Source organism: Corella eumyota, chromosome 4 (genome assembly GCF_963082875.1).
Source record: "Corella eumyota chromosome 4, kaCorEumy4.1, whole genome shotgun sequence".
In the NCBI taxonomy this organism is placed as follows: Eukaryota; Metazoa; Chordata; class Ascidiacea; order Phlebobranchia; family Corellidae; genus Corella; species Corella eumyota.
The window spans coordinates 17,145,721-17,168,614 of record NC_137493.1 but is presented as its reverse complement, the minus strand read 5'-3'; the positions used below and the strand labels follow the sequence as shown (position 1 = coordinate 17,168,614).

The 22,894-nt window shown below is 30.5% G+C and overlaps 6 protein-coding genes across 6 annotated transcripts; 4 read left to right on the top strand and 2 right to left on the bottom strand.

Annotated features, from left to right (window-relative positions):
- Window positions 1-35: 35 nt before the first annotated feature.
- On the top strand, window positions 36-1,502 carry LOC145750539 (gamma-glutamylaminecyclotransferase C-like). Its single transcript, XM_082566598.1, has 3 exons — window positions 36-235; window positions 574-647; window positions 841-1,502. The coding sequence occupies exons 1-3, from the start codon at window positions 53-55 to the stop codon at window positions 1,031-1,033; spliced, it is 450 nt and encodes a 149-aa protein (XP_082422724.1). The 5' UTR covers window positions 36-52; the 3' UTR covers window positions 1,034-1,502.
- Window positions 1,503-2,220: 718 nt separating this feature from the next.
- LOC145749672 (asparagine synthetase [glutamine-hydrolyzing]-like) lies at window positions 2,221-6,433 on the top strand. The gene is made up of 12 exons (XM_082565501.1): window positions 2,221-2,460; window positions 2,580-2,648; window positions 2,718-2,801; window positions 2,999-3,152; window positions 3,575-3,766; window positions 3,937-4,038; window positions 4,236-4,363; window positions 4,531-4,657; window positions 4,853-4,994; window positions 5,207-5,354; window positions 5,562-5,717; window positions 5,956-6,433. Exons 1-12 carry the CDS (start codon window positions 2,281-2,283, stop codon window positions 6,166-6,168), a joined length of 1,695 nt encoding a protein of 564 aa, XP_082421627.1. The 5' UTR covers window positions 2,221-2,280; the 3' UTR covers window positions 6,169-6,433.
- Window positions 6,434-6,684: 251 nt separating this feature from the next.
- LOC145750088 (uncharacterized) lies at window positions 6,685-7,803 on the top strand. The gene is made up of 3 exons (XM_082566026.1): window positions 6,685-7,001; window positions 7,253-7,400; window positions 7,695-7,803. The coding sequence occupies exons 1-2, from the start codon at window positions 6,846-6,848 to the stop codon at window positions 7,388-7,390; spliced, it is 294 nt and encodes a 97-aa protein (XP_082422152.1). The 5' UTR covers window positions 6,685-6,845; the 3' UTR covers window positions 7,391-7,400; window positions 7,695-7,803.
- LOC145750087 (COP9 signalosome complex subunit 7a-like) lies at window positions 7,538-10,964 on the bottom strand. The gene is made up of 8 exons (XM_082566024.1): window positions 10,883-10,964; window positions 10,278-10,474; window positions 9,772-9,939; window positions 9,518-9,642; window positions 9,106-9,183; window positions 8,899-9,004; window positions 8,459-8,595; window positions 7,538-8,127 (listed from the first exon to the last, which is right to left on the bottom strand). Exons 2-8 carry the CDS (start codon window positions 10,458-10,460, stop codon window positions 8,085-8,087), a joined length of 840 nt encoding a protein of 279 aa, XP_082422150.1. The 5' UTR covers window positions 10,461-10,474; window positions 10,883-10,964; the 3' UTR covers window positions 7,538-8,084.
- A 492-nt stretch (window positions 10,965-11,456) lies between these two features.
- Window positions 11,457-21,511, top strand: LOC145749303 (valine--tRNA ligase-like). The gene is made up of 20 exons (XM_082565031.1): window positions 11,457-11,572; window positions 12,092-12,155; window positions 12,290-12,491; window positions 12,838-13,002; window positions 13,241-13,357; window positions 13,775-13,971; window positions 14,348-14,536; window positions 14,890-15,103; window positions 15,384-15,473; window positions 15,820-15,999; window positions 16,278-16,463; window positions 17,052-17,145; window positions 17,322-17,435; window positions 17,799-17,864; window positions 18,177-18,299; window positions 18,760-18,945; window positions 19,628-19,876; window positions 20,224-20,508; window positions 20,883-20,993; window positions 21,403-21,511. Exons 3-20 carry the CDS (start codon window positions 12,406-12,408, stop codon window positions 21,475-21,477), a joined length of 2,727 nt encoding a protein of 908 aa, XP_082421157.1. The 5' UTR covers window positions 11,457-11,572; window positions 12,092-12,155; window positions 12,290-12,405; the 3' UTR covers window positions 21,478-21,511.
- Window positions 21,512-21,930: 419 nt separating this feature from the next.
- Window positions 21,931-22,552, bottom strand: LOC145749304 (ATP synthase subunit d, mitochondrial-like). Its single transcript, XM_082565032.1, has one exon. The coding sequence runs from the start codon at window positions 22,500-22,502 to the stop codon at window positions 22,002-22,004; it is 501 nt and encodes a 166-aa protein (XP_082421158.1). The 5' UTR covers window positions 22,503-22,552; the 3' UTR covers window positions 21,931-22,001.
- Window positions 22,553-22,894: the final 342 nt, after the last annotated feature.

The following is a 22,894-nucleotide window of genomic DNA, read 5'->3' as shown; positions in this document are numbered from 1 at the left end:
ACTTAATATTCATAAAATTTTTCCATTCAGATAACGATAGATAATAAGCAACATGCATAACGTATTTGTGTATGGAACATTAAAAAAGGGGTTTAGAAATTACCATCATTTAAACGATGAAAATAACGGAATGGCCAAGTTTATTTGTAATGGTAAAACAAAAGATAAATACCCAATGGTGATAGCTACCCCATTTTTTATCCCATTCTTATTGAATGCAAAAGGCCAAGGTCATGTAAGTAGTATATGTAAATAAAGTTGATTGTAAAATATATATATAACATTACCTTAACTACACTGGATTGTATAATATTATTAAATAAACAAACAACATATGTGTTAAGTCAGTTTTTTGTATGTGGATATTTTAATGACTATGATATTAAATTACTTATTATCACAGAGTTTTTACAACAAAAAGGTAGTTAACATATGGTATTTTTAAACTTATTTAAGGAACAAACTTTTATACTTTAAAATAAACAACATATACTTAAAAATTATTCAACTAACAAATTAAGTCCTATTATTTTTTTTAAATTTATTTTAAATTTCAAAAAACTTATTTTTTAGAACATACCTGGTGAAGTCTATGAAGTTAATGATAAAATGTTAGAATTTCTGGACAAGTTTGAAAATCATCCAAAGTAAAATTTTATTTTAAAGTTTTATAAGTTTAAGCTTCAAGTTTAATAAATTAAATTTATTTAAAAAAATCAAATATTAGAATTTTTATTCAACCTTAATATGTAAGGAAAAAGGGAGTAAAATTGTTACTAAAATTTTTATTTTTATTTGTAAATTTTAAAGTAAAACAATTTAAAAAATTGTTTTTTTTAGATTGTACACAAGGACCAGCATAGAAATAACAACCGAAAATAAAACTCTAAATTGTGGAGTTTACATTTTATATGATTTCAAACCCAATTTACTTGATCTAGATATTCTAGAATGTTATTCGGGTTCAAAGGATTACGTTCCACCTGCTGATCGACCATCGAAAGATGTTTTATTTGCAGTTAAGAATAATTAGAATATTTTAAAAGTTTATTACTTGCTGAATTAAAAATACAATTAAGTACCTAACCATTACCTTAATTGTGCATGTTTTTATTGAATCCAAAATGGAAATATTTAAACGTTTATTTTTCAAAAGCTTTTTTAAAAACGTTTTTATTCATATTACCCAAATCTTTGTAAGTATTTCAGCATTTTTTTGAATACCGAAATTACTCAAAAATTTTATTGACATATTGTTCCGTAAAAATGTTATTGACTATTGTATTTTTAATACAGTGTTACTGTGTATTAGGACTTAGGATGACAATTAGGATGACACATTTTATTTTATTATGCTTTTAAAGGCTGTGTATCACATAATTTTTTTTACAATTCATTTCAAAACTCATTTTTAAAGTTTTAATATAATGGTTTTATTTATTGTGTTTATTATAAGTGTTACTTTGTGTTAATAACATACATCTCAAATAAATAACACCGTACTGTTATGTTCTTCATGCATGCTTGGTGTTATAATATAAATTATTACCTACAGAGAAAGGGGAATTCGTAAGCTTGAATTATAATAATATTGTAACACCGTGTAACCGCAGACGACGCTCCCGGCAATATTGCGTAAGTCAAAATATTGAAAAAAAATGATGTAACATTTTATAAGCTTCACGATGTAAACATATTATTGTCATCTTACTCAAGACGTTATTTTAGTTTTTTTTAAGGTAGAAATCTGTTAAAATAAACCTTAAGCAGTTTACGTCAAATAAAGGACAAAGACAAAGAACGGCCTATTTATAATAGACATTTAAAAAGAGAAAATTGTATTGACGTTTTTTAACGTGGCAGTTTATGTTTGTAGGTAAACAGGTTACACTAGACTTAAATTGATTTGTATCTTGTATAGACTTATTTTAAACTGTTATTTTTTATTTAATGTTTACAAACGAATCGTTGTTAAGTAGATTACAATGACATTTACATTATACAAAGCTAGTTTAGAAGATATTTTTGTTGTTTCCGGCGTATACATACTGGTAAATTTTGGCGTTTAAATACCGGTAATTGAGAAATACTTCCTGACTTAGTTACTCAGTTTCATTTAGATCACACTGCTACTAGTAGTGTTGTTATAGGCCAGATGTTGTTGTTTTTTATAGTTTAAGTAGGTTCTTACATATAATAATTTAGGCATATTTTCACAGGTTTACAATACTGTTACAGTCATATATATCTACCTATTTTATATCAAAATTAATTAGCAAAATGTGCGGAATTTGGGCTATTTTTGGCTGCGATAAATCGTCCGTTAGTTACTATGAAAGTGCTTTTAAAATAGCACACCGTGGACCAGACTGTTATCATCTACAAAACCTTACCCAACTGAATAACTGTGCTATGGCTTTCCACAGGCTGACAGTTGTTGATAATGTCAGAGGCATGCAGGTAACAATGGGCATTGTTTAATATATTTGTGTTTAATTATAATTTATCCTCAAAGTGATACTATATATTTTAAATACAAAATATTTGTTAATTTTAAAATAATTTTCGTTATTTTTTAGCCAATGAGATTGCAGCAATATCCGCATCTAACTTTAATGTGTAACGGAGAAATTTACAACTTTGATCAAGTAAGTAAAAATAAATTTTATCTCCTAAAATCAACCTCCAAAACTTAACTTTTTCTCATCTTTTTGCAGCTTAGAAAAGAGTTTGGTTTTAACTTTGAAACAGCCTGTGATTGCGAGATTATTTTGCATTTGTACGAAAAATTTGGAATCAAGGTAATATAACTGGGTTTAGTGACCATCCCATAACATAATATCGTCATGTAAACATAAATACTTACGTCCTGTTTTAAATTATGAAATCGAATTTATTGTAAAAACCTATAAAGAAGTAAACTAAAGATAAAACACAATCAGTTTTGTTCCAAAATAGATTTGGTATATTGTTTTAAATACATGAATTTACTTGTTAGAAAACTTGCCAGCTATTGGACGGAGTCTTTGCCTTGATAATCGTCGACACCCGGTCCCGCAAAGTGATGTTTGCCCGTGATACCCACGGAGTTAGACCCATGTTTTATTTTGCTCTTGATTCGGGGTTAGTTGGGGTTTGTTCCGAAGCAAAAGGTGGGTTAAAATAATCCAATATTTTGTTGTATTTTAAAGTTAGAATTTAGAAACATTGTTTGTGCTATATGTTTTTTGTATAAATCTTTATTGTCGATGTGGAAAGGTCGACTGCGCAATCTAAACATAAAGTAACAACAGTTACTCCGACCCAGTCTCGAGTTGCCTGTGCCGGTTTTGAATATTATTAATTATAATTGTCTAATAATTGAGCTGCTGGTTATGTGCTGCCCCAGCAGGAGTTCATACCGTTTACAGTGCCTTACTCAAGGGCGCTACAGGGTGAGATAACTGGGGATCGCACCAAAGACCTCATGTAGTGTAAATGTTCTGATCCCCACACAACGCTGCCAGTGTTATACGCATCCATATGTTTCTTAAAATTGTAGACATTGACTCTTACACTGATAAATTACTTTCAGGTCTTTCGGAAATTCTTAAAGGAAATAATGGAAGTAATATGACGAAACATTTGGAAATCTTCCCTCCGGCTCACTTCATGGTGTTTGATGTCCAAAAAGGGGATAAACTGATATTGGAAAGAAGCGAAAAATTTCACGACTTTGCCATTACGCCAGAACATTGGCAATACCAAGGGGTTAACCTTGTCAAGGGTAAACACACTTTTAGTACCTTGTTATCACTACTAGCATGCTTTTTTTAAGAAAGCGTTTTCCTTGCTGTTTTCGAGCAAAACAGGACGTCATATAAACGCCCCTTTGTTACGTGAAGTCATCAACTTCTCTTAATTTTGACATCAAGTAATAATTTCATCTTTTAATAGACGAAAGTGAGGAAGGAATGAAAGAAAATATTAAAATTTTGTTGACAAACGCAGTTGATAAAAGATTGATGTCAAGCCGAAGGGTTGGAAGTTTGTTATCGGGTAAAACATTATTTTAATTTTTGAGCTTGTTTAATAAAACATAAATGTTAATAACTTCAATTTGTATCTTTAAGACTCTAAAATATCTAACTTAACCCATACTTCTTGTCAACATTTCTTGTAAAATGTTATTTGAGTTCCTATAAAAACTGTTAATATAACTCTGTAAAATGATGTTTCTAATTATTTCTTTAAAGGTGGTTTAGACTCATCTTTGGTAGCGGCCATTGCAGCCCAAAAGTTAAAGGAAAGAGGATCAGAACTTCCTCTGCAAACCTTCAGTATTGGAATGGGAGAAAGCCCAGATGTTATTGCCGCAAGAAAGGTAACATTGGCGTTTATAAAAAGTTTAGGCAGATTACATCAAGATTTGACAAAATTTTCACTTCAAATTTTAAAAGAAAATTGTTTTTAAATTTCTTCTGTTAACTTTTAATTAAAATTTTCACCATATCGTTATAAGCATCTTAAATATATTTGTACTTTGTTAAGGTTGCTAAACATATCGGAAGCGATCACCATGAAGTTAGTTTCACTGCAGAAGAAGGTTTACAAGCGGTTGATAAAGTTATTTTTGCCACAGAGAGTTTTGATATTACAACCATAAGGGCTTCTACGCGTGAGTTTCAATAAAATTTTAATTAAACCTTAGTTATATTTTTCTAGTGATATATATGTCACACAAGCTGTAAAAATTTATGTGGATTTTACATTAATCAAAACTCTAATGATGAAGAAATTTTCGTCAGCTTGACATTAGAGCTTTTAATTGCAACATTCACTTATTTATTTTTTCACACTTATTTTCATATAGCAATGTACCTGCTATCAAAGTATGTCAGCGAGCAAACTGACACGATTGTGGTCATGTCGGGAGAGGGCGCTGATGAGCTGGGACAAGGTTATCTTTACTTTTACAAGCAACCAAGTACCGAGGAAGGCGATGCTGAAAGCAGGTGAATTTGCTCAAAATCAACATAAGTGTAAAGTTTTTTTAATACCTAAAAACTTTATTTAAGTATACAATTTTAAAATAACAATAATGAAATTGCATTACATTAGCGGATCTAAAACTACCCACGTACAATTCTTATATAATCTAATAATCAGGAATTCTAAAAAATAGGTTTGCATCAAACGTACGTTAAACATAATCTCATTGTTTTAGACGAATCTTAAAGGATTTGTACTTGTTTGATGTCTTACGAACAGATCGTAGCACTGCAGCTCATGGGTTAGAAGTTAGAGCTCCATTTTTGGATCACGCTTTCACTTCATATTTTCTATCTCTGCCCGGAGAATATAGAAGACCAAGGGTAGATATTTTTTACAAGTTTAAAACTTTGTAAAAATACATTTTATTGATGCAATTATTTTTAAACTTGTTCTTTTAATATTGGGTTAGTACTTTATTTAAGTTATAGCTTGTTTTGTCAGGTTGTTAAATTTAAGCAAGAATATGTTTTTGACTTTTTTAAAAGTGTTCTTTTATAAAAATAATGTCAAAATATGTGTTTCTATAGAACGGTATAGAGAAATATATTATTCGATCATCGTTCGACAACCAGCAACTTATTCCAAACGAGGTTTTATGGAGAAAGAAAGAAGCGTTTAGTGATGGTGTTTCATCCAAGAAAAACTCCTGGTTTCAAATCTTACATGATTGCTTTGAAAAACGGGTAAGTTTGTGTTTTAAACTATACATATATATTGGATCGGGCTTAGTGGACATATGCCCACAAAAATAATTAAAACTTATGTTTAATGCGCAGATAAATTACAAATATTAGTTGCGAGTTGCAACCATATTACGACAATTAAGATGCCCACTATAGGGCGGGCTATCGAATATTAAAATAAGTCTATTATATAAATAAATACCAACCTTTATTGACAAACTAACCATAACGTTTATAGGTTTCTGATGCTGATATGCAAAGAGCTGAGGAAATCTATCCAAATAATACCCCAAAGTCGAAGGAAGCGTTTTACTATCGGCAAACATTCGAGAAAATGTTTAGTCCAGCACTATCAAAGCTTATTCCATATACTTGGCTGCCAAGATGGGTTGAATGCAATAACGACCCGAGTGCTAGAGTCTTGGCTCTCTACAAAAACGACGAAAATTAATGTATAAGACATAACGAAGTGCATAATATAATGTAGATTTATAATAATAATAAACTGTAGCCAATTGCAAAATACTTTACAAATCATAATATGCGGTTTAGTTAAAAATTTGTGTTTATTTTTCTATAGAATTGTTTTTTTGCTAAAAAAATGCGATTACTTTGCATTTTCTTTCCATTTTTAAGTTAATTTGTGCTTTCTTGGTGCTTTTAGATATAATATTAGGTTAAATTTCACAAAAAATAAATCATATGTTTTATTTATACTGACGTGTTTCGTAAAATCATGTTTTTAAGGCAAAATGCGATTTTTAAAATAAAATCTAAAAAGAGGATAACCGACAAAAACGACCTTCAGGTTATTTAATTTGGTTCAGTGATTTACAGCAAATGGCGATTGTTGACTTTTGTAGAAACTCACGTTCACGTATTTTTAACTAGTTTAAAATGGGTTTAACGTTAATTATACTTTATTTAAAAACTTAATTTTTATTAAAAATACATCTATATAATATATTTTAAGTATAAAGTTATTTTAAAACTATTTTAATACCGTTAAAATATTAAAAATTGCGAAGCAAATTTTTGCAGTTTGACAATTTTTTTAATTTAATTTTGTTTTACTTTAATTACAAACAATCTCTTAATTTTAGTTCAGTTTTATTTTAACCAAGCACAATGTCGAGTGTAGCGACTAAACTCTTGAAATTTGCACCTCTGGCAAAGGGCCCACTTGCCAAGCCAGACGGAATGCGAGGTGCCTTACTTCAACGTCTTAAAACTTTGGCAATCCCACTCACCGTTACATCGTTTGCTTGTTATGGGGCTGCTTTGGTATGTTATATTGAAAATTGTGGTTTGGTATATGATTTAAATAACTGTTAATATGTTATGTTTACTTTTAGATTCTTTAAATTGTAGACATTTCAAGATCTTTAGCTTAGTTTAAATGCAATTTTCAACATTTAGCTGATTTGTTTTAATTATTGTCGCTTAAGCCTTTAGACCATCCACCTTTTAACTGTGTACACAGGATAGTTTTCTGATGCATCAAACCTTAATCAATGTTAATTTTTCTCTTCTAGTACGTATGTTACTTCCGCCGTTTACATCAAATTGAGGCACACATGGCAAACTTGGACCCTGATGCTTTGTTCGAGGAAATTAAGGAGTATGGAGCGTTCAGAAGTGTTAAAGCTTCATGGCAAGAAGATGATGACTAACTTTTATTTTGTAAGTTAAATTTTCAGTGTAAACGTCCCTTTTTTAATATCACACCACATGTATGGGTATGTTTTTCATTATTAGATGGTATGTACTTTTTACCAAACTTATAATACTTGGTTTGATTTTCAATACTTACATGCCAAAGTAATAAAAAGTGCTACAACATTAAAATAACAAAAAATTAATGAATGGGAACAGAATACCAGATAACCCAAAAATGAAGTTGCATAAAATGCTTTGTTTTTTAATTTACTTCATGTTGTTTATTATATATTAAAGATGTTTTTTATTATTTTACAGAATTTTTCTTGTGGATGTTATTTAAAGTTCCCCAAATTCAAAACTATCTTGGAATTTTTTGTGTACAAGTTTTAAATAAATTTATGACCTAAAAATTTGTGTATTTAATTAAATACAACACTAGATCAACAGCTTAATTAAGTTTTGTTTTAAAAACTACAGTTGCATGATAGATGTTATATCAAAAAAAAATAACAATAGAACCAGAAAATAGAATAAATTTGCACATTTCTGCAGTAGAGCCATACAGTTGAAATAAATATTAAAACTTTAAATTCAAAATTGGCCCCTAGAACAGCATACCAGGGTCCCTTACACTTTAAAGGGGTAATGAATTGATTGTTTAACCCTAGCTTAGATATAATGTGAATGAATCATAGAAAAAGTATTTTAGTTTTTGGAGGACCATAACTTCATTGTACTTCCCCTTAAACTAAAATAAAAGTTTATATAGTTTCAACGAAAATTGATCCAGCAGCGTGGTGTAGTTGTCAGAACACTTGACTTCACTAAACAAGGTCCCGAGTTTATCCCCCACTGCTCTTGTGCTATAACGCCCTTAAGTAAGGCGATATACAGTATAAACTTCTGCTGAACCAGCACTTAATCAGCAGCGAATTACCGGGCAGTTGAAATTTATAATATTCCAAACTACAAAAGACAACTTAATATTGGGTAGGGGTAACAGATGTTAGATAGTAAAAAAAATTTGTAACCAAACACGTAATTTAATATTCAAGTATGCCATAAGTTACCAAACCCACCCTTTAACTTTTGACTTCTTTGGTTTTACTTCCACTCCAGCAGATGGGGAAGGATGATTCGTACGGAGTTCAGTAGTGGACATATAATCTAAATCTTGGCTACTTGCTTTTTTAATTGTGCTCATTATATTCGTAACCTAATGAAAATAAGAAATATGAATGATTTACACGTCTTTCATGCTGTAGCACTTCAAGTAAGGCACTAGAGGTCGTCTAAGCTTCTGCTTACCCCTTAATCATCAGCAGTTTAACTATTGGGTAATAATAATTAATAATACCCCAAACTGGCAAAGTCAACTCAAGATTGGTTTATGGTAACAAATGTTATGTTTAAACCGTTACTCTAAATTGACCTTCCCACATCAAGGATAAATAAGGAAAAAGGCAACTAGGTGATGCTTTTTTTATTTAGAAATAATAAATATTGGTAATAGTTTTACCTCTGTTGCAATTTGTGCTTTTTTGGCCGCATCATCACTCAAATATTTGCTTGCATTTCGTACCTGACCTTCTATGCTTTGTAACATTGATTCACAACTTGTACACCTTTAGGAAAAGATTTAAATTAACAGTTAGATCAATTTTGAAGTGACACAGTATACAAAGGAGTAAAAAAATATCTGATAATTTGGTAAATAGAAGAATACCAAGTTGACAAAGTTTTAGTGATGTAATCCAAATCTTCTGGGGTTAAGTCTCTTCCTATTGTCCAATCCACCTCAAACCTAACAAATAAATTTAACAACTTTTTTTTTTAAAATTTATCCATGATGTGGGAAGGTCAACTTCACAACCTAAACATAGAGTAACATCAGTTACTCTGACCCATGTGGGAAGGTAGACTTTAAGCCTAAACGCAAGGTAACATCTGTTATCCTGACCGAGTTTTGTGAGTTTGTTCTGCAGGAGTTTATAGCACTTTACTTAAAAGCGCAACAGCATGAGAGCTGTGGGGATCGAACCCAGGACCCTATTTAGAAAAGTCAAGTGTTTTGACAACTACACCACGCTAGCAGCAACTTTAAAGCATAAAATTTTAATATATATCATGTTTTATACCTTGTATTTTGTTGGTCTAATCTTCCATGTATAATCCCAGCATAAATTGCTGATATCAGCAAATCTTCCAACTCTCTTGTGCCACTGATGTTTAGTTCATCAATCACAGCGTTGTAGTTAATATACTGTAATAAAATACTGGTTATACCTTTAAAGCTTCAGCAAGTAATAAAAGTTTATATTATGATAGTTTTTAAACAAATAAAAAATATACAAAACTACATTATTTTACAATCATTTTAACTTTTCTTTACCTTGGATTTTGCTGCCATGCTTACAATGGTTAAAAGTTTAAGTTTCTTGTTCATTAAATTACTTAAAGGAGGTAAATTAGCTGCAAGATTCATGTAGTCCCTGAAAGTCCCATAAGAAAATATTGTTAAAAGTTTGAAGTGTTTTGCAAGGTCAGCATTATTTTCCATCTAAAAATAAACAAAAAATGTATAAAAGGATTTTTCAAAATATATTTATTCTCAATGTAAAAGGATGACTTCATAGTCGAAACATAGATTAACACATGTTACCATGATCCAGTCAAGAATTATTTTTTGCAGTTCAAGATATTGTTTAATTATAATGTCCCGATAAATGTCTTTCTAATTGTTTTTTGGCCCAGTAGAAGTTTATCTGTTTATCTGTTTAAACAGTTTATAGGGCTTTTAAATGGAAAAATTAACCAAGCACTATCATGAAAAATATTGTTACTAAAATAAAAAACTCATTAATCATTGTTTGTAATATATCACATTATTTTTTTTACCTCTTGAATTGATTGTAACTGAAGTAATTCCCCAAACACATAAACTCCATTCGCTTCTAGTACTTGTTCAACTAATGCTTTTAAAGCTGCTCCCTTGGCAGACTTTGCAAGCACCAGAAAAGGTTCCAAGGGTTGATTTGTTGCTTGTTTTATATCGGGTTTATTCGATAAATCACTTTCCATTTTGATTATTTAAACTAAAAAAAAGATTTTATTAAACATTTTTTTAAAAATATATTTTTATCCTCGGTGTGGGAAGATCAACTTCACAACTCAAACATAGAGTAACATCAGTTACCCCGACCCAGTCTACAATTGCCTTTAACCAGTTAACAGTTTAGGATATTATAGATTATAATTGCCCGATGATTATGCTGCTGATCAAGTGCTGGTTTAGCAGAAATTCATACCTTTTATAGCAAATTACTTAAAGACTCTACAGTATAAGAGCAGTGGGGATCGAGCCCACGACCTCAAGTAGTGTAAATTGTAGCATGTGTCCTGACCACTACCTTACGCTGCCGACATAAATTTTATTAACATATTTAATCAAGTTTTGACATCTGTATTTTTATGGCAATTTACAGATTTAAAATAATACTTACTTTTTATTGTCTAATTGTTAGCCAAATTATAAGAATGTAAACATTAAAAAATAATTCAACTGGCAACACTAGTTTAAGAACGGTTACGTTTTTTTGACACATTTTGTCAAAATTTGGTGTCAAGCAAATAACACATTTTTGTGCATTCTTATTTAAAAATGCTGAATAAGTTACAACATGTAAAAAACAAATCTATAAAAAATAAAAAATCGATTAATTTTTAATATTTAAGTTTAACAGATGGAGCAGTTTAGGAGGTTAAGGTCACCTTGCGTAAAAAAAATGGTCACAACTCTTGTCCCCGAAAAGCACGTGCTTTTGTTTTGTAAACTATAACAATGTTATTAAAATAAAATACACGTTTTTGGTCGATTTTGATATTGTTTTAACGTAAAATTTAATAAATAATATACTTCAAGCTGCTAAACAATACATTTTTTATTCTTTAAACTAAAAAAAGATTAAAAATTTGATGGAAATGTTTAAAATAAGTTAAATAAAATGTATTTTCGGGTTATAAACAATGTTAATCTTTTATATCCTCGCCATTTTTTACTTGTTGCATCTCGGTGTAACGCACACAATATCCATGTAACAAACAAAGATTGGATTAACAAACAGAAACGAAAATTAAAAAAAAAACTAACTGTGGAATTTCAAGAAACTTTAGACAAACAACCTAAAAACACTGTGAGAAATATCTTTTTATTTTTACTATATCTTTATCCTCAATGTAAAAATGATAACTTTACTGCTTTAACATAGAATAGCATTTGTTACCTTAGTCTAGTTTTATGATAATTATAGCTGTTTGGGTTTTATTGGTTATAATTGCTTTAGCAAGAAATACTACTGTCTATAGCTTTTTCAAGGGCACTACAGCATGGAAGCAGTGGGAATTGAACGCAGGACCTCATGTGGCAGAGCCAAGTGTTCTAAACAACACCACGCTCTTTATTTTTAGTGATACAAGTTGTAAAAAATGTTGTCTAATTTTACCTTTAAACAATAACTTAAAATACCTAGTATTTAATTTGTTAACTGATATCTTTAAACATAAAAAGTCAAACATTTATCAATATGCTTTATATCCAATAACAAGTTTATAATCAAAGAATATTATAGATTTTATTACTTTGATGAAATAAATTAAAAAATAATTAATTAGACTCTATGTTAATAATTAAATATTAAATTTTTCTTTTGTAGAAAACCAAACCTGAATTTCCAGATATTGAATTTGTTGGAAAAAATAAATTGGGAGAAAAAAAAGGTTCCAACAAATTATTTTAATAAAAAGTTAATTTTTAAAGTATTTAATTGCTTGAAGTGTAATCTCTTTTATATTTTTTTTAAACTAATTAAACCTAAAATTTGTCTAATTATTTTATTGTAAACCTTTTATAGATACCAGCTCCCATTTGCCTAGTTTTTACAGCCCAGAGTATGTTGAATCAAACTGGTACGAATGGTGGGAAAAAGATGGTTTATTTCAACCCAAACCCAGTAATGGGACCTACAGCATGGTTATACCTCCACCTAATGTCACAGGAAACTTACATCTGGGACATGCTTTAACTTGTGCTATTGAGGATACTATAGTAAGATGGTGGGTTGATTTTAAGTGTTTTATTTTAAGACTTTTTATTCTGTGTTTTTTAATCTTAATGTGGAAAGGTTGACTTTACAATCTAAACATAAAGTAACGTTAGTTACCCTGATCCAGTCTCAAGTTGACTTTGAAAGTTTGGAATTTTATTGATTATAATTGCTCAATATTTAAAGCTGCTAATCGATTTTCGGCTTAACAGAAGTTTGTATCATTTGTAGCACCTTACTCTATTAATTTAAATCAAACCCAAGGCCCTGTTGTAATTTAGTAAAGCCAAGTGTTCTTATCACTACACCATCCCAGTGTTATTATAAGATTAAATAACATGTATTAAAACTTTTAGGCAAAGAATGTTGGGGAAAGAGGTTTTGTGGCTGCCAGGTTGCGATCATGCTGGGATGGCAACTCAAGTAATCGTTGAAAGACAACTTGCTGAATCAAGTGAAGTTGGGTTGGAGAACTTGAATCAACAAGAAATACAAAGTGCTATATGGGCTTGGAAAAAAAAGTATTTTTATTTCGGTTACAGTAAAACTAAAGAATTTTAATATAGAGCACCATATCATGCTCACTTTAAAAACTCATGTTTAGCATTTTAATTAATCTACCAAGTACTTTAAACTAACAGAGTTAAGCCCAGTTATAGATTAAGATAGTAGTAATAACATAATTTTCCATAGGCCAACAATCCTTCCTGTTTGGAGGTGCTGTAACTATATCAAGCATTAAACCACTTTTATTTATAGAAATGGAAATGAGATATTCCAACAACTAAGAAAGCTGGGAGCTTCTTTGGATTGGAATAAATCAGTTTTTACTCTTGACCCCAATTATAGTTTGGCTGTTCAACATGCTTTTATCAAGTAAGTTAATATATTTTGTTTGTTTGTAACAACAACTAATTTACGGCCTAAAAAAATCAACTTTGTTTCTTCTTATCTTAAAAATTACTTCTGAAGATTGAAGATATGTTTTTTGTGTTTGTTTTCTTCAATGTGGAAAGTCGAATGCACAACTTAAACATAGAGTAACATTTGTTACTTGAACCCAGTCCTAAATTGATTTTGTCACTTTGGGATATTTTTAATTATAATTGCCTGATAATAAAGCTGCTAATTTAGTCTGTCCATTGCTTGTTTTGTTAAACAAAGGTATATACAAATACCTTTTATACTATTAATTGTTTACTTCATTGTATTATCAGTATATAAGTTTTTGAAGCAATTTCTTTTTAGATTTAAAAACTTAGACTAAGTTTTGAATAAAACTTATTTATTTAGACTCCACGATGAAGGTTTAATATATCGGAACAAGAAGTTACAGAACTGGTGTTGTCAGTTAAACACTTCATTATCTGACCTTGAAGTTCAATCCCAATATTTAGAAGAACCGATTTCAATCAAGTTTCCTCATCTTTATGATCATGCCAAATTTGGAATTTTGTTTCATATTGCATATAAGCTGGTAGAACCAGTTGGTAGGTGAATTTTTCTTTGAAAAATATATATTTTTTGTTCTTAAATTGAAAAGGCCGACATTACAGCTAAAACATAGAGTAATATCAGTTACCCCTACTACAGTCTCAAGTTGACCTTGGCAGTTAGGGATATTATTGATCATAAATAGCTAAAAATTAAATTTAAGATTTCTTATTTAGCTTTTTTTACTAATTATAGCATTCTAGTTTACACCTTTTATAATGCCCAACTTAAGGGCACTATGACATAGAAGCAGTTTGGATTGAACCCAAGATCTCATGTTGTAAAACTAAGTGTTCTAAACACTACACCTCATCTTACATCGCAAATACTTTACATTTTCATAATTTATAAACATTTTTTTTCACAAAAAAGGTGATGTTGAAGAAGTTGTAATAACTACCACCAGACTTGAGACAATATTTGGAGATGAAGCTATTGCTGTTAACCCAAACGATCCTAGATATTCAAACCTGGTCGGAAAATTTGTTTTAAATCCACTTCTGCCGCACAAGAAACTTCCAATTATTGCAGATGAGGCTGTGGAGATGGAATTAGGAACTGGTAAGAATTGGTTTTAATGTTTACTACTTTATTGTCAAGCTGCATAGTGTAGTGGTCAGAACCCTTGTTTTCACTACATAAGGACTGGGTTTGATTCTCACTGCTCTTTCTGCTGTAGCGCTCTTGGGGAAAGCACTATTAACTTCTGCTAAGACAAAACCTAATCAGCAGCTTGATTATTTGGCAATTATAATCTATAAAACTACCAAAGGCAGCTCAAGACTGGTTCGGGGTAAATAATGTTACTCTAAGTTTAGGTTGTGAAGTTGATAATTCCACATCAAGAATAAAGATATAAAAAACAAAAAAAATTTTGATCTTAAAAATATTATAAAAATGCAGATAACTTTTAGGTGTTCTTAAAGTCTCACCAGCGCACGACTTAACTGACTTTGAAATTGCACAACGTCATGACCTTCCAATAACCCCATGTTTCACATATGATGGTCACATGTCAATAAAAAAGTATAATCCAGACCCAATTATTGCTCAAAAGCTCGATAAAATTCACAGATTTGAAGCAAGAGATTTAATCGATAGATATTTGATGGATATTGACCAATTTAGGTAAGTTTAGATTTTAATTATTCTTATGTTCAAAAGATAATTTTTACATAAAGTTATATCCACACTTTGGTATTTAAAGTTAGTTTTAGTTTGTGTTTAAAATTTTATAATAATTCATTAATAGACTTTATGTTTTGCATGGACATTTGCTCTTGATATTAATTGAATTTAAGCTATACCAATAGTTTATTATTAATGCACAAAAATCTTTAGTAAACAAGACTTAAGTAAATAAGTAAAGTGGCGAATTTGTGACCGTTTTACAAATTCTTTAAAACAGGGGATGTCATCCACATAAAATGATTTTAAGAACATGTCAAAGAAGTGGAGATGTTATTGAACCCATGCTAACCACCCAGTGGTATTTAAGGTAAAAAATAACATTTTTTATAATTTTGGCTATTATAAAATCGACAGCGTGGTATAGTGGTTAGAACCTTGGGCTTCACAAATTAAGGTCCTGGGTTCGATCTCTGCGCTAAGCCAAAACCAATATCAGATAAATTAACGGGCAATTATAATTTGTAATATTTTAAACTGACGAAGTCGACTTGAGACTGGGTTGGGATAACAAATGTTACTCTATGTTTAGGTTGTAAAGTTGGCCTTTATATATTTGAATAAATAAATGCATCAGGACAATTGTCCTTTTTATTAAATGCACTGAAGTAAGGCTTTATATACCAAGACTTAATTAACATTAAATGATTCCACAGAACATCAGAAATGGCTAAAGCAGCTAAAGAAGCAGTGGACAGCAATCAAGTTGAAATCCAAGAGAAATATCACAAGGAATGGAACAATTGGATTGTCAACCAACACGATTGGTGCATTTCACGACAAATCAGCTGGGGACATCCTCTACCTGCTTATAAGTGTACTGATAAGAATACAGGGTAAGTGAATCATTTTAATTTTACTGTTAATTTAAAGGGTGCAATTAATGGTTGCATGGTTACTTTGTGGGACCTAAATTTCTTTTTTATTTTTGCGCAATTGTATTAAAATTTACTTAAATACAAAGTACATTTTAATCTGTACTAAAGGTACATTACTAAACTAAAATTGAACAATCGGCAACCAGTTAAAATTTACTCCTAAAAATGTTTTTAAACCTTAAAAAAGTGTAAAAAATAAGTTAAAGTTAATTTAAATTGAACTAAATATTTTCTAGCAAATCTGTCTGGGTTTCAAAACAGAAACTAATTGATGTAAAAAAGAAAGCAAAGTTGGAATTAGGAGTTAAAGAAGGAGATATTACTTATGAGAAGAGTTCCGACGTTTTGGACACTTGGTTTTCGTCAGCTTTGTTTCCCTTTGCTGCCCTCGGGTGGCCAAATAATACTGAGGATTATAAAAAGTAAGTTTTGTGCGGAAGATTGTGTAGTTGTAGAAACACTACATGCTGTCTTGGGTGTGTTCCCCACTAACTTCTACCTGTGGTTCTCCTTAGTAAGGTGCTTTTTTTGTATATACTTTTATCCTCGATGTGGAAAAGTCGATACGCAACTTAAACATAGAGTAACATCAGTTACTCCGACCCAGTCTTGAGTTGCCTGTGGTAGTTTGGAATATTATTGATTATAATTGCCCGATAATTATGCTGCTGATTAAGTGCTGGCTCAGCAGGAGTTCATACCGTTTATAGCTCCTAACTCAAGGGCGCTACAGCATGAGATCAGTGGGGATTAAACCCACGACCTCATGGTGGTGTAGCAAGTGTTTTTACCACCACACCATGCTGCCGGTGGACTAAACAAACTTCCGCCAAGCCAAAAACTAAAGACAGATTAATTTTCAGGCAATTATAATCAATAATAAACCAAACTATCAAAGGCAACTTAGACTGGGTCCGGGGAACAAATGTTACTCAATGTTTAATTGGTAAAGTTGACCTTCCTATATCACAAATTCATTCCCAAACCAAGCAATGTTAATCTTTTTCCAGGTTTTATCCTTTAAATTTGATGGAGACCGGTCACGACTTGATTTTTTTCTGGGTTGCTAGAATGTTGATGTTAGGCATTCACCTCACTGGACAGGTGTTTTTTACTACTAATTTTATTATGACAAGTATTTCAAGTTTGTTAATGTTAAAAACCTATTATTTTACTTAGTTAATACTTTGATAAAATTAATTATATATACAAAAAAAAAACAATTTATGGAATGCAAAGTCTTGAAATTTTTTTGTAAATTTATGTGGAATAATTTTTAGGTTCCATTCAAGAAAGTTTTGTTCCATCCCATGGTTTGTGATAAATATGGAAGAAAAATGAGCAAATCTATTGGAAATGTAATTGACCCTGTGACCTTGGTCGATGGTTGTTTGGTAATTTAATTATTTGTTGAAATCAACATTTTTAACTAAACAAAGTGGTCAAAATTTGCAGGCTTAAATTTGATTTATCATTTTAAAGAATTATTTTTTTAAAAACCTGATTTTATTTCGGTTAAAACAAATCAATTAAAACAATATAAACTTTTGCTAAGCTAAAATCTAATTAGCAGATTAATTAACAAGCATTTATACTCAAAAATATTACTAACTGGCAAAAGTTAACTTAAGACTGGGTCAGGGTAACTGATGTTACTTTATGTTTAGGCTGTGAAGTTGACCTTCCCACCAAATTAAAAACATTTTTTATATTATTTTTATAGTTTAATAAATATTTCTAAAAAATATTTTTCTAAGGTGAAGAATGTTCCAAGATGTGGAAGTGATTCGTTAAGGCTTGCTTTATTACAAAACAACTTGGAGGTAAATTAAGTTCTTTTTCTGTTAAAAATTTGTTTTTTATTTTATAAAAATAAGTTAAACTAACCGACAGTCTGCTGTAACGTCAGCATTTTTAATTGTTGTAATATGTTCGCAACTCTTAACTTATATTTGTCTTAATTTACCAGCACACCACAAACGACTGTTTCATTAATTATAAGAACCCTTAAATTGGACATACATAAATATCTATCATTTCGAAGCTCTGTTTTATAAAGATTTGCTATCTACTGTAGTAGAATATTAATTTAAATCTTGCAATCAGGATTAAACAAAGTTTTATTTCTATTTTAGAGCAATCAAATTAAGTTCAGAGTGGAGGATGTTATACCAAACCGAAAATTCTTAAATAAAATTTATCATCTTTTCCATTTGTTATCGGACATAGCTAAAGACCAAACTTATGCTTTAGAAAAGGTTTTTAATGTTTATTTTTTTCTAGTTTTATTCTTAATGTGAGAAAGCCGACCTTATGGTTTAAATGTAGATATAATGATGTCTATACAATTGGTATATATACTTAATCTTAATAAATATATTGGACAAACAGATATATGTATATATATATATAAATTTATATATATATTTATAAAATAATACTTTATTGTAAATGTATGCATTTATCTTAAATGTTGTTTTAGGATCTCTGTTTCTGTAAAATCCTACCCTTTTATAACATTAAAATTTTATTAACATATTTGTGTTTATTTATCCTCAATGTGGAAAGGTTGACTTCACAGCCTAAACATGGGGGAAGATCAGTTACCCTGACCTAGTATTTTTTTTTTTTTTTTAAAAAATAAATTATTTATAAACCGTTTAAATCTAATCATGGGGGTCAACACTTTTAAAAAAGTTAAAAAAAGGATAACTTTAGATAAATGAGAAAGACTTTGATCGGAGGAATTTGGACAAACATTTATGTGATTCCTCGAAGTGGATTCAAAGCGAATATGAACTTGCTGTAGAATCAGTTAATAAAGCCTTGGAAAATAACAACTTCACTGTTGCTTGGTCTATTTTAAATAAATTTCTTGTTAGCGATTTTGGAAATACTTATATAGTAAGTTTAACAATTATTTTCTTGTATATATTTTTATCCTCGATGTGGGAAGGTCAACCACATGACCCAAACAGAGTTGCATTTGTTACCCCGACCCAGTCTCGAGTTGCCTTTGCCAGTTTAGATATCAGTTTAGATGTTATCGATTATATTTGCCTGATAATTAAGCTCCTAATTAATTGATGGCTCAGCAGAAGTTTATACAGTTTATAGCGCATGAGAGCAGTTGGGATTAAACACATGACCTCATGAAGTGCATCGTTAAACTTGCATTTTAAATAACCTTTTAAAAGATTGATATCTTGGTGTTATACAAGCTAAAAAACATTAATTTTTAACTGAAATTAAGTAAAATAAATATATATATTTTTTTTATATATATCTTTATCCTCGATGTGGGAAAGTCGAATGCATGACTTAAACATATAGTAACATAAGTTACTCCGACCCAGTCTCGAGTTGCCTGTGGCATTTTGGGATATTATAGAGACTATAATTGCCCGGTAATTATGCTGCTGATTAAGTGTTGGCTCAGCAGGAGTCCGTATTGTTTATAGCACCTTACTCAAGTGCGCTACAGCTTGAGATCAGGGGGGATTGAACCCACGACCTCGTGTGTGGTGTAGCAAGTGTTTTTACCACTATTCCACGCTTCCGGTATATTAAATAAACTCTTTTGCAGGAAATAAGAAAGAATTTACCTCACAACATTAACACAGCGGAAAACATTAAATACCTTATCGTGAGCGACAGAGGACTTGCATATCTGTTAAACACTTTCGAAATCTTCGAAAGCTTTTTAAGATTGTTTTCCCCATTTGCTCCGTTTCTTAGCGAGGAACTATGGCAACGGTTGCCATGGCAGTTGTTACCGGGTGTTGATCGACCGAAAAGCATTACAATTTCTCAGTATCCGCAATGTAACGACAAGGTTTGTTTGTTGTAAATTTAATTTATTCTTGATGTTAGTAACTTTCCTATTTTTTACTTAACTTTAGTTGTAAGAAGTACAAATTGTTTATTTATATATCTGATAAGGCCTGTAGTGATGGTACAAGAAGGGGCTTCAATTTGCTTGTCGTACATTTACCAATTTCAAATTAGCAGTGTGTTGTAGTGGTTAAATAACTTGGCCTTTATTACCTAAGGTTTAATTCTTACTGGGGCCGTACCCTTGAACTCAAAGTCTGTGTTAAGATTAAAGTCAACTTTTGACTTTCGGGATAATCAAATGTAAAAAAAATTTCTTATCATAATTTTGAACATTTTTATGTTTAGTACAAAAGAAATAAAACTTTAGAAAAAGAAATGCAATTGGTGCGAAAATATGTACACGGAATAGAATCTAAATGTACGCAATACAATTTGAGATATTGTGATATCCTTTTAACAATCTTATGCAAAAATGAAGAACTTAAAGATATACTAAAAAAGCATGTGACTATAATGGCCAATCTGATTAGCTGTAATTTCCAAGTTGCCAATATGAATGATATTTCAGAGTCAGACCAAAGTTTAAATTTTGAAGTAGATGACGAAGTGAATTTGCTTATTGAACTTCGGGTATTTAAATTTATTTTTTTGTTAATAATAATAATTTTTTTTTATATAAATTTATCTTAGTTGTGGGAAGGTCAAATGCGTGAACCAGTCTCGAGTTGCCTTTAGCAGTTTGGAATATTATAGATTATAATTGCTTGATAATTATGCTGCTGATTAAGTGCTGACTCAGCAAGAGTTTAAACTGTTTATAGCGCCTTACTCAAGGGGACTACAGCATGAGATCAGTGGGGATCGAACCCAGGACGTAATGTAGTGTGAAAAGGGTTCTGACCACTACACCACTTAATTTTATTTTTAATTAAAAGTTTTAGTATAAATCTTTTGTTTATAAAATAGAAATTTTTGTCAGTTAAATTTTACGTTTTTTTATTTAGAATCCTGAATTGTATGTTGCAACTAACAAACATTTACTTCAAGAGCAATACAAAAACCTGATTGAAAAAATTGAAGACCTAGAAAAACGTCCAAACGATCAAAGAAAAAGGGTGACAAAAATTCCAAATTAGCTTTTACTTTTATGGTTCAAATTTAAATAATTGATAATCTAATATAACCAGTTGACCAATTTATGTGTTTTAAAATAATACCGGCAGCTTTATGTAGTGGTAAAAACACTTGCTACACTACATGAGGTTGTGGGTTCAATTCCCACTGCTCTCATGCTGTAGTGCCCTTGAGTAAGGCACTATAAAACTTCTGCTGAGCCGGCTCTTAATCAGCAGCTTAATTATTGGCTAACTATAAAATATAATATTCCAAACTGCCGAAGTCAACTCGAGACAAGGTTGGGGTAATTGATGTTACTCTATATTAAGGTCGTGCAGTCGACCTTTACACATCAAGGATAAATATATATAAAAAAACTAATTTTTTAACTTTCTGATTTATATTTAGATTTCTAAGATAAAAGAAAGAGCTGAGAATTTCAAAATTTTGTTTAATTTGTTTGAAAAAATTGAAAAAAAATAATTGTTTAGTTTTAATAAATTTTTACAAAATATTACTTCCGTAATTTTAATTCAAAACATTATTTGAGTTACAAACATATTATCAAAAACACAATTTTTTTACCGACAAAATGGCAATTTCTATTAAGCACTTTCTACCCTAACCCTTAACCTTTCAAATGCCCTTAATTAAGGTAAAAAAATTTTGACCTAGATTGTAAATTTGGTTTTTAGTCAGGATTGTAGACCATATTTTGTTGTTTTATATTTAGAGTTTAAAACATACAGGATCGAATAGATAGGTTTGATCACACCCTATCCCTTACTCATTTAAAATTTATTTTATTTAATCCATGCAGTTCTGTTGTTTTATAGGTACAATTATGACTATTTTTTTTATTAATAAATGCAGCATTGGAGCCTAATAATAGAACAACTTCTAGTTTAAAATTTACTTCAAAACAACGCCAACAAATATTTTAAATTAATATTTATTTGTAAACCAATTCCAAATCTTAAACGAGAAAAATTTTATTTTGAACTAAATTATTTTGGTGCCAGTCGGAAATCATCGGTGCTCTCCACGTGAGGATAAACAGGGTATTTCTTGAAGTCTCGACGAAGTTGTGGAAAATGTTCACGAGCGTCGTCCTCCGTCATCTGCTCAAATGGCGGCAACTTATTCAAGCGATCCAAATCCTTCATCACGCTCGCAATTGACTGATCGCTCTCCTCCAGAAACTTCTTTACATTTTCTTTATCCTCGACCATTTTTTGAGCGATAATCGAAGACTTTGTATCCTTTGGTTTTGGTATTTCAAGCGATTCATATTTCTTCTGGAAATCGTCAACCAGCGCTGTATTAGAGACTGCTTTCTTGTAGTGCGCCCAATCAATTTCCAATTTAAATTCCTTTGCTCGCATGTAATCGGTTAGAATCGAATCACTTTTGGTTTTGAAAGAGGTCATCTTTGCTTTGGCCTCTGGAGCAACTCTTTCCATAAGTTTACTCCAGTTAACAGACTTAATTATTGCCCTGGACGTCATGCTTGATTTTATTTGGAAAAATCTAATAACTGTAAAAAATTAGAAAAAGTGAAAAAATCTTTGAATAATTTATAGGCAGTTATAATGAACTTTACAATCAATTTCAAATTAAACATAAGGGCATTTAAATTAAAAAAATCATGAATCATTTCAGATAATAGTGTGTAAAGTGTAGACTTATGGAAAGCATTTCACTACAATAATAGGACCTTAAAACGCAACGTTAGCCAGGTATTAAATTGTCAAACCGGGTTACGCATACTTTGACTTGTTTATTCATTTTTGTAGTAAACCGGTATAATTTAAATTTTAAAAGGCCAGTACTAAAGTGCAATATTAACCAAAGGTCACGTACACTAATGAGTATAAATTTGTACTCTAAAATGCTATTA